We start from the raw sequence: 14416 nt of genomic DNA, 5'->3' as shown, positions 1-14416 counted from the left end.
CTGTCCTGTTGTGCTGTCTCTGCATCCTCTGTCTTTGTCCTCCAAATCTGATAGCATCCTAAAGGGAATAACATAGAGATAGTGTGCTTCAAAGTGTAAGAAAGATTAGAGCAAGCAAAACTGGGTGTAAATTATGCAAGTTCAGTAGCCTGATACATTTCTCCTCTTTCGTTTTTCAATCAGAGAGACTAATGAAAGAATCAGAATTGTTAACTAATCTTTGCTCCTTAGGCAGAAACATCCGTGATTAACTTATAGCCTCCTAGTGGTTCCATATCTGTTTCTTGCCAACATTGTACTTGTTCAATCACTAAGTCATGTCTGACTCTTTGTGATCCCATGGACTGCAGCATACAGGCTCCTCTGTCCTCCACTATCTCTTGGAGTTTGCTCAAATTCGTGTCCATTGATGCCATCATGTCTGGTGATGCCATCTAACCATCTTATCCTCTGCCATACCCTTTTGCCTTCAGTCTTTCCCAGCATCAGGGTCTTTTCCACATAATATATAATAAATATCTGCTGTTATCTCATAACAGATAATATATATGTCCAATTTCTAATTAAAGTAGTTAATATAATGGAAGTAGCCTTGATTTCAGCTAAGCCCTGATTTCAGCTAATCTAGTCTCTACATTTTCTGATAGAGTATAGAATTACCTCCTGTCTTCGAAATCAACTTTTCCATGGTTGGAAAATGCAATTTCAAGCATCACTATATGGAGTATAATGGTTACAGTAGTTCATAATACTATACTGTATATTTGAAATTGCTGGTAGAATAGATCTTAGAAGTTCTTATCATAAGAAAACAAGATTGTAACTCTGTGTGGTGATGGATAATTAATTTGCCTCATATGGTAGTCATTTCACAAAATGTACAAACATCAAAACATTCTGTTGTACATCCAAAGCTGATATAATGTTATATATCAGTTTCGTTCTCAAAAGTTTAAAGAATCAGACTATAAAGCAGGCAATGGTGTTTCATGTAAATATAGAGTTAAACTTGTATTTGAAGACTGAAATAATCTACAAGCTTTTCGTATAAATACATGAAATTAGTCATTTTTTATATTTCCTTAAGACTGCATGTCATGACCAAGATATATTTGATTTATGAAGCATTTGTTAAGTGAACATCTATCTATTGCCAAGAACTGTGTTGGGCCAGCTTCCCAGGTGGTGCTAGTGGCAAAGAACACGCCTGCCAATGCAGGAGACATAAGAGACTCGGGTTTAATCCCTGGATCAGGAAGATCCCCTGGAAGAGAGCATGGCAACCCACTCTAGTATTTTTGCCTGGAGCATCCCTTGGACAGAGGAGCCTGGTGGGCTACATTCCAAAGGATTGCAAAGAGTCAGACACAACTGAAGCGTGAATATTCACAACCCTGAATATTCATGGGAAGGACTGATGCTGAAGCTGAAGCTCCAATACTTTGACCACCTGATGCGAAGTGCCAACTCGTGGGAAAAGACCCTGATGCTGGGAAAGATTGAGGGCAGGAGGAGAAGGGGACGACAGAGATGATTGGATGGCATCAGTAGACTCGAGACTGAGCAAACTCTGGGAGATGGTGGAGGACAGGGAAGCCTGGTGTGCTGCAGTCCTCAGGGTCGCAAAGAGTGGGACACAACTGAGTGACTGAACAACAACTGTGTTGGGCATTGAGGATAGAAAGATAAATGTGACCTCGTTCCTGTCCTGGAGGGAGTTTCTGTTTGACAGAGAAACAGGCTGAGACAGTTGGAATCACAGAGTCATGATCCAAGTGTGATAATATTCCATAGATGAGGAGTGAACGTAGTGTTGTGAGGGGCCAGAAGGGGAAGCTGGAGCAATGCATCAGGAGACCACCATGAGCCTTGGGAGCTTTAAACTGGGATGTGACATACTCGGTGGATATTTTGGGATAAGATTCAGTGACTTAGTAATGTGATGTGATGGGACCTAAAGTAGGGCGGAGGCTGTGGGAATAGACTGGAAAGAGCACATTTGAGAGAGAGAAGTGTCAGAGGCAGAGCCGGTGGGTCCTGCAGACAGGAGGCAGGAAGGATCAAAGGAAGAAAGAAGAGAGTCCAGTAAAATCAGAGGGCTTTGGGTTTGCATGAGCAAGGTTGATGGCGATGATATTATTAGATAAGAAAAAAAAGTAGGGAGAGTTTCAGAAAAAAAAAAAGATTGACATTTCTTGGCAACAGAGTTTTGGGTGATGGTGATCCTTGCATAGTAAGAAATAAAAGATTTGAAGAGTGTCTTCAACTGTATAATACATTTTATTCAAGGCCTTAGGCCTGGAAGAAATTACCGAAGTATAAGTAATTCTTGTTCAACGAGGAACAAGCTGGGGAAAGCCCCTAAAACAAAAATTATGGGTAGCGCCACTTTTTCTTTGGCCTTTTTGGCTAAAGAGCAAGTGTAGTATAGGGGCTTCCTTGGAGGCTCAGTGGTAAAGAATCTGCCTGCTAATGCAGGAGCTTCAAGAGACACAGGTTCGATCCCTGGGTGAGGAGGGCATGGCAACCCACTCCAGTATTCTTGCCTGAAGAATCCCATGGACAGAGGAGCCTGGTTGACCACAGTCCATGGGATTACAAAGAATAAGAAACTGAGCGTGCACACACACATGTGCGCACACGTGCACAGACACAAACCACTTTTAAGGGAGAGGTTGGCAGAAGAGGACCAGAGGCAGATGAAGAAAAGCATCCAGAGAAGAAAAGAATGGCCAGAAACAGTCATGGCTAATAAATAAGGGAGATGAGATGCAGTGGATGTGGTTCACCAGCAGAACCAAATGGGGCAGAGGAACCTCTCGGATGAGAACAGAGAAAAGTGGGTTGAACTTGACAGTCAGCTCCCGTTGAGACAGTAAGAGCTCAGAAAGGAGTGAGGACCTGGCAGGTGGCACCCCGCTAAGGAGTGGACTAGAGAGGCTTCTCCTCCTGCCCCTCAGCCCTGATCCTGGTTCTGCAGAAACAAGCTCAGAGAACGTCCTCCCCGCCCTCACTTTTTACAACCATATTTATAGGCTGAGAAGAAAGAATGAGAAGGAATTACTGGTGACACAAAGGCTCCGAAGAAGTTGAAAGAAGTGAATCCAAAGCACAGAGAAAGATAAACATTCAGAAAGTGCTGGGCCCTCTCTCAATCTTGTGCTGAGGAGACTCTTCTGTAAAACCCCCGCCCTCAGCGTCACCGTGTGTGGTCCTTCAGCAAAGCGTGTGGTCTGTGTGAGATGCAGGATGAACACATGGAAGATGGTTTAGTCGAGGTCCCTGGTCCTCGGCCTGTCAGTTGACTGGGTCCACTGGATGGGGTGAGTTCCATGACCACCCCATGACCATCAGAGAGAGGGAGAATTTGGGGAAAGCAACTGCATTTACAGTCACCCTCGATGTTCCTCCCCATCTCCCCTGCCCAGTCCCACTCAACGAACAAGAAAGAGAGAGGTCCAGCATAATGAAAGCTCACATGCCTTGCACAGGACCCCTCCCTTGGTTCTTTGCCATGGAATTTCCTTTTGCTGCTGATTGTACCAGTAGTCTGGTGGGTTTGAGCTCTTCAGGGAAGGCTTTACTGTTTAAGATGATTGCCCTCTGGTGGCCTGATGGATCCTGTCTTCAGAAATTTTTTTTTTAATTATTGAGTATTTGCCATAATAATATTAAAATCTGTTACTCAGGAAATTAGCTATTTCACTTTGGAGTGAATGTCATCTCAAGTCTACATACTGACAAATATGAAAATGCCTTCTCCCAGTCTTTGAGCTTACGCAGTCGGGCCTTCTCAGCCCAAGATTCTGCGTCTGTGGATGCAACCAAGCATGGATCAGAAATATTCAGGGGGGAAAAATATTCCAGAAAATTCTGAAAAGCTAAAAACTTGAATTTGTTGCAACTGTTTCTATAGCATTTTACATTGTATTTCAACTCTTCCCCTAGATTTACATTGTGTTAGGTATTATAAGTAATCTAGAGATGATTCAAAGTCTGTGAGAGGGTTGCGTATGTTATATGCATATACTAGGCTGTTCTATGTAAGAGACTTGAGCATTGATGGGTTTTGTTATCCAGGGAGGGCCTGGAACCTATCCCCTTGGATCTTGAAGGACGACTATGTATAGTGTTGGGAGATGTTAGCATCTAACATGATAATCCATGTTGTTGTTCTTGTTCAGTCGCTCAGTCGTGTCTGACTCTTTGAGACCCCATGGGCTGCAGCACGCCAGGCTTCCCTGTCCTTCACTATCTCTCAGAGCTTGCTCAAACTCACGTCCATTGAGTCAGTGATGCCATCCAACCATCTCATCCTCTGTCACCCTCTTCTCCTGCCCTCAATCTTTCCCAGCATCAGGATCCTTTCCAATGAGTCATCTCCTCACATGGGGTGGCCAGAGTATTGGAGCTTCAGCTTCAGCGTCAGTCCTTCCAATGAACAAATAAAATCGGTGATGTCTGATACCAAGTCATCAGATACATAGAATATATGCATATTTCTAGACCAGATACAAGGAGAGACTGTCATCCTGAGGCTGCTGTAGACTCTAAATGTTTTATTCATTTCTGTGTGTTCCAGCTGAGGTCATGATGTCAGAGAGAAACCATGAAAATTAGGCTTAAACGATCAGGACAAATTGGTCTCTGGAAGGAATACAAATTCTCTGCTTTTCTGCATTTAGTTTTCATAAGATTAATCCTTGTACATGAAACATTTACTACATGCATAATGTGGTTGTCTGTACCTGCAGTGTTTTGAGATTGATATAAGATTTTTTTTTTTTTAAATGAATGAATGTGTAGAGCATGAAATCTGTATATAGCAATTGATTTAGGGAGTAGAGAAAAATTTATGGGTAGTATTTTTATTTTGTATGTTATTTGCTTTCATGTTATTTATGACTCCAAACTTCACTATGCTCTCCAACATTTTTTTTTAAATTTAGTTTGAACAATTTGAAAGCACCATCGGGTTTAAGCTGCCAAACCATCGAGCTGCCAAGCGTTTATGGAAAGTGTGTGTAGAACACCATACATTTTTCAGGTGGGTTTTTCCCTAAGGAAGTAGAGTGATTGGAATCACCTTACTGAAAAAAGTGGTTAGAAAGAAGAATACGGCAGCAAAATTCTTTCTGTCCTTCAAGTTTGTTGCCATCAGATTCCTTGATAAATCCTAAAGACCTGACTAAATTTGAAGGGTTTTTCTTTAGCTGTCTGATAGTTACCTGTCTTATCACCCCCTTTATTATCTTTAGTGGCTTTCCCTATTTTTAATAGGATGTCCATTTCAGATGACCAGTCCATTCCTTGCTATTTCAATAACTTTTCAATAACCTCAACTCCTCTGCTCACACACAGTAGAGCTGTCAGATTTACATCTACAAAATAACAAATTACCACCGTTCACCGATATCACCTACTTAATTGCTCATTGGGTTTGTAAAACCACAGACCCTCCAGTTCCATGGGATGGTCAAGTTCACCTAGTCCCAGCTCCACCCCCCATTGCGTGTCTACAGCATCCCTAGTTGATACTCACTGTGTGAATTGACTTTTTTTCTTACAAAATCAGATTCATTGAATTGCAGGTTGGCTGTTAAACCTGTGTTGCACAGAGCCCTTTACCTTTCCGAACAGAGTAAATAATTAGCATTCTTGGGGCTTTCCTGGTGACTCAGTGTTAAAAAAAATCCTCCTGCCAATGCAGGAGACACAATTTTGGTCCCTGGCCCAGGAAGATCCCACATACCACAGAGCAAATGCACCAAGCCCATGCAGCACAACTATTGAACCGGTGCTCCAGAAGCTGGTCACTGCAACTACTGAAGCCCGGGTGTCCTGGAGCCCACGAGAAGCCACCACATGAGAAGCCCACACGCTGCACCCAGAGAGTAGCCCCCGCTCCCCACACCTAGAGAAAAGCCCACACAGCAAGGATAACCCAGCACAGCCAAAATAAGTAAAAAGAAGTTAGCATTCCTGATGTATAGCTTAATCATCTTTCCGATGTTATTCCTTTAATCTCTGTAGACTGCTGTTACCAGAAGCGCCTCCAAAGAAGTTCCTCACCTTGGGTTCCAAGTTCCGTTACAGTGGCAGGACACAGGCCCAGACCAGAAGAGCCAGCGCGCTGATAGATCGTCCAGCCCCGTACTTCGAACGCTCGTCCAGCAAACGTTATACCATGTCTCGCAGCTTGGATGGAGGTAGGTACCGCTTGTAAGGATCACTAGCGGCCACCAAGTAGTGGGAGACCATCATGAGCCTTTGATGGGACATCGTTGCTCTAGGATAGTATGGAATGAAAAGCACTTGTTGGTCTTTGACTAAATGGAAAATTTTGACTAACCCCTAACCTCAAAAAAACTTGAGGGACTTCTGGGTATCCAGTGGTTAAGACTTCATGCGTCTACACAGCAGGCACAGATTCGATCCCTAGTCAGGGAACTAAGTTCCCACATGCCACATGGCATGGGCAAAAAAAAAAAAAAGGTGCCTCTGTGAGTCCGATGTCTGCCCTTCTACGCTCAGTCGTGTCTGACTCTTTGTGACCCCATGGACTGTAGTCCACCAGACTCCACTGTCCATGGGGATTCTTCAGGCAGGAATACTGGAGTGGGTGGCCATGCTCTCCTCCAAGGGATCTTCCCAACCCAGGGATCAAACCCGGATCTCCCGCACTGCAGGCGGATTCTTTACTGTCTGAACCACCAGGGAAGCCATGGTAGATTTATGTAAAATCACACAAAAAAATGGTATTTGGAGAATGAGGCAGCTTTCGTAAGTTGGCACCCTGAATTTGGAGAAGGATGCTCTTAGTCTTCAATACAGGAATCACATACTTATATATAATTTGCTTCTCTCACCAGCAGATCTTAAATGATTATCAGGTTTATTTTAGATCATTTGGTTCAGAAAGAAAACTGCATTAAATGTGTCTCTTGTTCCTTTAGAAGTGTCAGCAGTGAAATGTGACTTTTATCTGTCAGTGAATAATAGCTTATAGGAAGGATGACATTCAAATAACAGTGAAGGGCTCCAAGTGACCTCCTCCTGGTTTATATTAATCATTCCAGCAGATGGACTGGGAGGGTGGCTGTAAACATCCTCCATCTTTAGGTCAGGTGTCTGGGTGTGATGGGGAAAGAATCACTCCATCACTTAAGTAACATTTTTAAGGCATAAAAGGGAGTCTTTAGTAAGTTTCTGCCTCATGGGGCAGTTTTCTGTGGCCATGTAGAGTTACACACAGGTGTGCTTTTCTGCTCTAAGACATGCCAGGTAAAGTCAGAACATCTGTATCCTCAGAAGTGAGATCCACAGGGCAGAGGCCGAATGTGATCGCCGTGCCAGGTACGGCGCTTTGTGCCAGGGACTTGAGTATCCACAGCTTTTGGTTGTCCTCGGAGGTCCTGGAACCATCCCCTCCAGACTCCAGGGGATGACTGTGAGGTTTGACTTAGGCCCCAGGCCTCTGTCTCCTAACCCAGAGCTCCTGGACGTGAGATGTGTTATAGGGACCTTGTCCTAGGCACATACAAAGTGATGTTTCTAGCATGAGTATATGATTTTAATAATAAACAAAAGCATAAATAGAATCAAAAGTTATTATTACCGATGCCTGGGATCACCTCCCCCTTGCCCTTCTCTGCCTTCAGCTCACCATAGAGTCTCGGTCCTTCCTTCCCTTTTGCCAAGCCCTGACATGGCTGTTGGGGTGACATACTCCCCAAATTCCTTGACTTAAAAGACTATATTGCATTGATGTGGTTAGAAATCCTGATTCTGACTGCAGAAGGAGATACAAATGTGAATGAGGTGAGATAAAGAATCCTGTAACGCTGCATCTGAATATATCTGTCCGTGGAATTCTCCAGGCCGCAATACTAGAGTGGGTAGCCTTTCCCTTCTCCAGGGGATCATCCCAACCCGGTGATCGAACCCAGGTCTCCAGCATTGCAGGTGGATTCTTTACCAGCTGAGCCACAAGGGAAGCCCAAGAATACTGGAGTGGGTAGCCTATCCCTTCTCCAGCAGATCTTCCCAACGCAGGAATCAAACCGGGGTCTCCTGCATTGCAGGCAAATTCTTTACCAACTGAGCTATCAGGAAGCCCAACAACATGAAGTCATAATTTATAGCTCTTAATTCTTGGCTCCGTCCACTGAAGGGGCTAAGAAGCCGAGATATCCAACAGCTGAGCACACTGAATGCCTACATCTTACTTCCCCAGCGTCTCCCCTGCCCCCGCGTTCTGTGCTTATGCCTGTGTGGATATAGAGACAGTTAGAAAAATATATACCAAAGAGTTTGCAGTGACAGTGGAATAAGGAGGGTGGGCAGTGAGCAGACTGAAGAGAAGAAGAGGAAGTCTGTGTAAATTGACTTGCTGGCATGACCAAGAACTCCTTTTGCAGTTTGCAGATTCTAATGATGTGAATAAAAAGAACACACATAAAGTGGAAAAAGACTATATTGTCCCAATGGAGTACTTTATAAAAAGTTTATAGAAATTTTTAAAAAGTTTATAGAGGGAGTCAAACTTGTGTTATTAGTGCTCTGTTCCTCGTATAAGTTCCGTTAGTGAAGTGGGAAGAACGCTCACCTGGTGTGGATAAATCCAGACCCGCGTCCAGACCCTTTCCTTGGACGGCAGTGGGTGAGTGGCTGACCGTCTGCCGGTCCCAGCGTTAGGCGCCGTCTGTGAGATGGCATCCTGGCCACCTCTGGCAGAGTCATCGCAAAGAATGAATAAGACGCTGGTGAAAGCGGTCTTTTTCCAGATGTGATCCTGATACCTCAGCAGGTATATTGAGAGTCATTCTTTAGGCTCTTGTGAGCTGGCCTATGAAGAATGTCAGTTACCTTCCCCTACCTTCTAGAAGAGTATCCCATTTTTAGAATCTCTGAGAACCAAACTTTCGGGAAACACTGTTTACTAGGATGTTCGAAGTTGAATTCTGAAAGTTCACATTCGCAGTGGCACCTTCTCCCTGTATCGTCTCATCTGCTCTTCTTTAAAGCATCTATGTAAACGGGTGTGTGTTCTTCAAGTCAGTACTGGAGGAACTCGTGTAGAATCACAGCTTTTTCCCCTGAATGCCCTTCACGTGGTTCTGTGATGTGAACCCAAGGGGACACATTTGCTGTGAATGCTGTTTTCCTTGTGACCCTCTGTGTGATGGTGATTGCTGAGAAGACAGAAGCCAGTTGTGAAACCAGTGTACTAATTCCGTCCTCTGTCTCTCTCTCCCTGCCCAAAAGTGACGCTAGTATGTGTTGTCTCTCACTCTCTGGGGTCCTGCCAGTTCTCGTATGTTTTCTGCGCTGCTGCATGGGGGACCACGGCTGCATGTTGGAATAGCTACTGCTTTTTGCAAGGTTGCATCTTCTATGAGAAAAGCCTAACAAGCCTTTTTAGGAAACTGTGTCTCATACAAGCTTTTTCGTCAGTAGATGGAGATGTAAAATATCTTAGTGAAGGTATTTTAGTGAAATGGTTTACTGTTCAAAGGATTTCAGAGTTTTTTTCTTACATTTATGTTTTTAACTCCCCAAAAAATGAAAGCAGATTAAATTTTGCCTGTGATTTGAAAAGCTACCTTTCTAAATTTTAGTAAATTTTATAGTACCTAAAACCTAAAAGAATGAGTAACAAATTTCAAAAATATAACTAAATCAGGTATCTCTTTCACTAAGACATTTTAGCTGGGAGGAAAGGCTGGGTCTTGAATCTCTTACGTTTGCATGCTTAGCAGTTGCATGAATTTCATTAGCAATGTTTGTCTTCCTTTCCCCAAATAGCAGAGTTGAATGAATGTATGCACATCGTGGCAGTCTTTTTAAAATGCAGTAAAAATTAAAACATTTCTGCACTTCAGTTGAGCAGAGTTGCCATCCGCATTGCATCACCTCTGCTGAGATGGCTGCTTTTCAGTATCACTTAGGTAGCTTTTATATTGTAGGAGAGAGAGACTTTTCAACCACTAATAACAATAGTAGTAGTAGCAATAGTAATAATAATAAAAAAAAAATTCAGTGCTCCTCAATGACTGGCACTTCCAAAGATGTGTTCAAAGTCAAGTGTACTGGGCCGTTGTCTGTCTACTGTTAGTTGTGGAACTTGCCTTGAGTGCCGCTGCCCAGCCAGTTTACTCTGTGGGAAAGAGGCTCAGCAGTCGCTCAGCAGCCCCCTCTTTCCACTCACATCCACCCTCACACACATGCTTACCAGAGAGCCTGCGAGTGGATGAACACTGCTGGTGGCTTCAAGAGATGAGCATTGAAATCACGCTTAGACGCAGTTACGGGTGACAGAAATACGAAACTGTGGTGTTGCTTAGATGAGAATACCTGCAACGCTCATGTGTCTTTTGAAGAGAAACCTGGTGCTTTATGGGGGGTTTTTTTGTTTTTTCCTGTAATAGGACAATGGGTGGCGTCCATCCTTCTTCTGACTTAACTATCTCGGACTTTATTTCTCCGATTGTATCTGCTTTTAGCGTCAGTGAATGAAAACCATGAAATATACATGAAGGATTCTGTGTCCGCTGCAGAGGTTGGTACTGGCCAGTACATCACCACAAAGGGCATGTCTCAGACCAACTTGATCACCACTGTGACTCCGGAGAAAAAGGCCGAAGAGGAGCGGGACGAGGAGGAGGAGAGACGGAAAAAAGCAGAGGAAGCCACGCCGGTCGCTGCCATCCGGCATGAGGGAAAGGTACATCTCCCCTCTGCCTCCCAGGGCTCCTGCAGATTCCAGAGAACTCCTGAATGGTGCTGAGAGTGTGAAGCAGGAGTGTGTGCATAAGACAGGCTGGCTCATAGCTCAGCGTTAGTCACATTCATACTACCAGTCTTTATTATTTCTTCTGTCCACAGTTTTCCTCTGAAAGATCCCTTTTTAACTTTTTGAAACTTCTTATTGAACGACTTAGGTGCTACGTAAGACTTTCAACAGCTGTCCTGTCTGTAGATCTTAAAAATACATTTGGTGGCATATTAACACATTTATTAATGTTTGGGCTTACAATTCAGAACTGCCGCTAAAGCTGTTTTCTTTGTTTCTGGCCCCATTCTCCTACCCAAGGGCTGTGTATTTATCTAGATGTACAGTATTGATTTTGCCATACTCTTGGCTGCAAGTAACTAAGTGACCACAACCTGCATTTTCATACACTGTTTTCTCTCTTAGTCTTTTGATTTTAACCTCATCATCAAAGTAGCCAGTGGATATATTTTGGAAAAGGGTTAAGGCAGAAGGTCCCAGGGTAGACGGAGGGTGAACTTGGCAGTCATTTCTCCAGGGTGCTTGATTCGCTGAATTCAGTCACTTCATTTCATCTGAAATTCAATTTATTTTTAAAAAATAAACATTATGATTATTTCTGGAGCTCCAACACTACAAAGCAACTTTTTGAGAAAATGAATGTCAAAAAACATGTAGATAGCATCTTTCTGGTTTCAGGTTATGTATCTCGCAGAGCAGCTCCCATAAAACTCAAAAAACACAGTAGGAGGTTTATATGTATTAATCATGGAAATCCAGGAATGTACAGGGGGAAAGGAAACCACAGAATAAAAATGCTGTGTAACAGAGGTGATGCTAAAATTGGGGTAAATTTGATTCAAAAGTGCTCTTTTGCGGGTGGGCTCTTCAGATATAGAGGCTGGGGTGGGAATCTCCCCTGGGGCTCTGTAGAAAATACTCCTTTTGGTAAGAACTCAACAGTGACTTCTGAACGGGCAGACTGGCAAACGTATCATCATTCTGTTTATGATAGAACATCCCAGTGACCCAGTGTACAGCCCTTTTCTTAGGGTAAGATTAGCTTATTTGCCAAACTCAAAAATAAAGACAGGACGTAACAACAAGGATATCTGGCTCACTTTAGCTACAAAAATGTGCATTATTCTGAATTTCGTTTTCACACACCTCCTCCTTTTCAGTTAAGGCGGGTTTTAACTAGGTCTTGATCAGAAGATGATAATATACTTGAAAACCAGTGCTTCCTATGATTTCTGGAAGTCGCCCAGGCTAACACTCCACTTTCAGGGATGTGTAAATAAGATGAAAATTAAAGTGTTAGTCGCAGTTGTGTCCGACTCTTTGTGACTCCGTGGACTGTAGCCCACCAGGTTCCTCTGTCCATGGGATTCTCCAGGCAAGAATACTGGAGTGGGTTGCCATGCCCTCCTCCAGGGGATCTTCCCGACCCAGGGATCAAACCCAGGTCCCCTGCATTAGCAGGCAAATTCTTTATCTTCTGAGCCACCAGGGAAGCCGAATAAGATGAAGTGCCCTATAAAAGTAAATGACTTGTCCTTTGCTTCCAAAATGATCCACTCCTACTTTATTGATTTTAAAAGATCAGGGATTTGTTTACATGAGATGGAGCCCTAAGCCGGTGTCACTTGGTGCCGTTTATGCCACCGAAGAATAGAAAGACAAAGGAGACTGTGGCTGTCAGGGTCAGAATACTGTGACCCATTCACCTTCTGAGAGGCTGGGGCCCGAAGCTCCTGCTGCAGTAACTGCATGCTGTCTCCACCCCCACCCCCCACCCCCTGCCACCGCAAAGCTGTTTTTAAAAACCACTCTTTAAAAAAAAAATTAAAAAACAGACTCTAATCAGCAATGTAAAAGATTAAGCTGTAATTTCATTTTTCTCCATCTTCAGAAAGGAGCACAACACTCGTTTTATTTTTTTAACCAAAATGAAGGTGTGTTACTGAAAACAGTACTTAAATGACTGGTCCCTGATTCCTTTGAGAGCGTGTTTCCCCACTGATGATCACCGCAGGTGACGGGACAGCCTTCTGAGGGAGGACAGCGGTTCTTAACTTTCGCACTATGCTCAGTTCAATGAGATTTGTGCAGGGTCTTGCGTAAGACGCAATGTTTAACGTCAAATGTGAGTATTAGGAAAAGACATACTTGCCTGATAGCAAAACAGAGGCACTTCTGCATTGTAGTAGATCCATGCTATCATTTTATTTATGCATTTTCTTACCCTCTGCCTCTATATTTACCAAGTCGGAGTTGGATAACCACCACAAAGCAAGCCGGGTAATGTCCACACTATCAGGACACTAGGCAAAAACACACATGTGCATACACACCTGCACACACACACACACACAGTGGAAGTGTGGTCATCTTCAGGCTCCAGGTAACCTTGTCTTGTAACTCCTTGGTGGTGGCAGCCTCTACAGTATGCCCAGGTCCTGTTTGGCCTTTGCCTGCTTCCTCTCCCCACACCTGCCGCCCACCCCACCCCCTCACTCAGCAGTCCCCCACCACCTGCAGAGAAAGATGGCTGTGGTCACAGAGACCGTGGGGCCAGGGAAGGTGTGAAGAGCCTCACGTGCCCACATAACCCTGCACAGCCCTCCCCGGGAGCAAGCTCATGGTGATGCTGGCCTAGATCATCCTCTTAAGGACTCAAACCGGGTAGATGAAACGCACCACTCCTCTGCTAAGAATATGCAGAAGACTGGGAGATTGTGTCTTTCTATTACTTATGGATCACAAATGATACAAAGTAAACGCTGATAAACCATATCACAAGAAAACACAGTGCTTTTGGCTAGTTAGCTTATTGAAACCACTACTTCAAGCTCCTGCATGTACACCATGGGTAAATGGAGCCGGAAGAGAAGTTTTCAGAAGAGCCTCGGTTCTTCACGAAGACTTCGTGTTCCTGCTGTGTCCACTGTGGATTTCCCTGATGGGAACTGCTTACAGATAGGAATGGGGCCAGAAACTTCTTGATTTGGAAACCCACCTTGTTTTGGCTATCATCGACTAACCAAGGAAAGGTGATGCTGGAGATTTTGCTTTAAATGACCACAAATTGGATTCACTGTCATTTTAATCCAGTTGCACCCTCATGACAGACCTGGGAGCTGGATATCAGGAGAAGTTATTGAAAGTCTTGGTTTTAAGTTATCAGAGATATGTTTTCTCTCAGCATCCTAACCATTCATGGAGCTGTTTGTCTAAAAACAAGTTTTGAATCATATGAAACATGTAGATATTGAGATTTTCCATATCCTCCCCTCTAACCTTTTTTTAAAACCCACCCTATGTTTGGCTTGAGAGTCTAATGGGGAAAATGATGGCCCTTCATGGGAGCGTTGGCATGCACCTCGAATGCTTTAAGATTCATGAATGACCCCAGTGCTGAAATTCTTGTTTTGACGATTTTTGATCGGTACCCATAAGAAAATTAACTAATTGCAGTTTTCTTTTTGTCCTTTTGCACCTCTGTTTGCTACTTTCTGTCTCTCTCGCTGTCCTTCACATCAGTCACCTGGGCACCTTGGCACCGACTCATGCCCCCCGCCCCCCTCATCAGCCCACCGTCCCCCTGCATCCCCCACAGGGCTCCGCAGGAGGTGTAAGGAG

At 43.9% G+C, this 14416-nt stretch overlaps 1 protein-coding gene across 24 annotated transcripts in view; it reads left to right on the top strand.

Annotated features, from left to right (window-relative positions):
• Positions 1 to 14416, top strand: part of EPB41L3 (erythrocyte membrane protein band 4.1 like 3) — a 225077-nt gene that overhangs the window by 184914 nt on the left and 25747 nt on the right. For 18 of the 24 annotated variants that reach the window (XM_043889000.1, XM_043888987.1, XM_043888991.1 and 15 more), the window contains 3 exons: positions 4950 to 5047; positions 6034 to 6209; positions 10506 to 10726. In XM_043889000.1, coding sequence (XP_043744935.1) covers positions 4950 to 5047; positions 6034 to 6209; positions 10506 to 10726 — 495 coding nt within the window. The remainder of the gene's footprint in view (positions 1 to 4949; positions 5048 to 6033; positions 6210 to 10505; positions 10727 to 14416) is intronic. The other 6 variants (XM_043889012.1, XM_043889008.1, XM_043889011.1 and 3 more) reach the window with 1 other exon arrangement.

This window comes from Cervus elaphus, chromosome 27 (genome assembly GCF_910594005.1).
Source record: "Cervus elaphus chromosome 27, mCerEla1.1, whole genome shotgun sequence".
NCBI lineage: Eukaryota > Metazoa > Chordata > Mammalia > Artiodactyla > Cervidae > Cervus > Cervus elaphus.
Note: the sequence above shows the minus strand (reverse complement) of the source record. Positions and strands in the feature narration are given on the sequence as shown.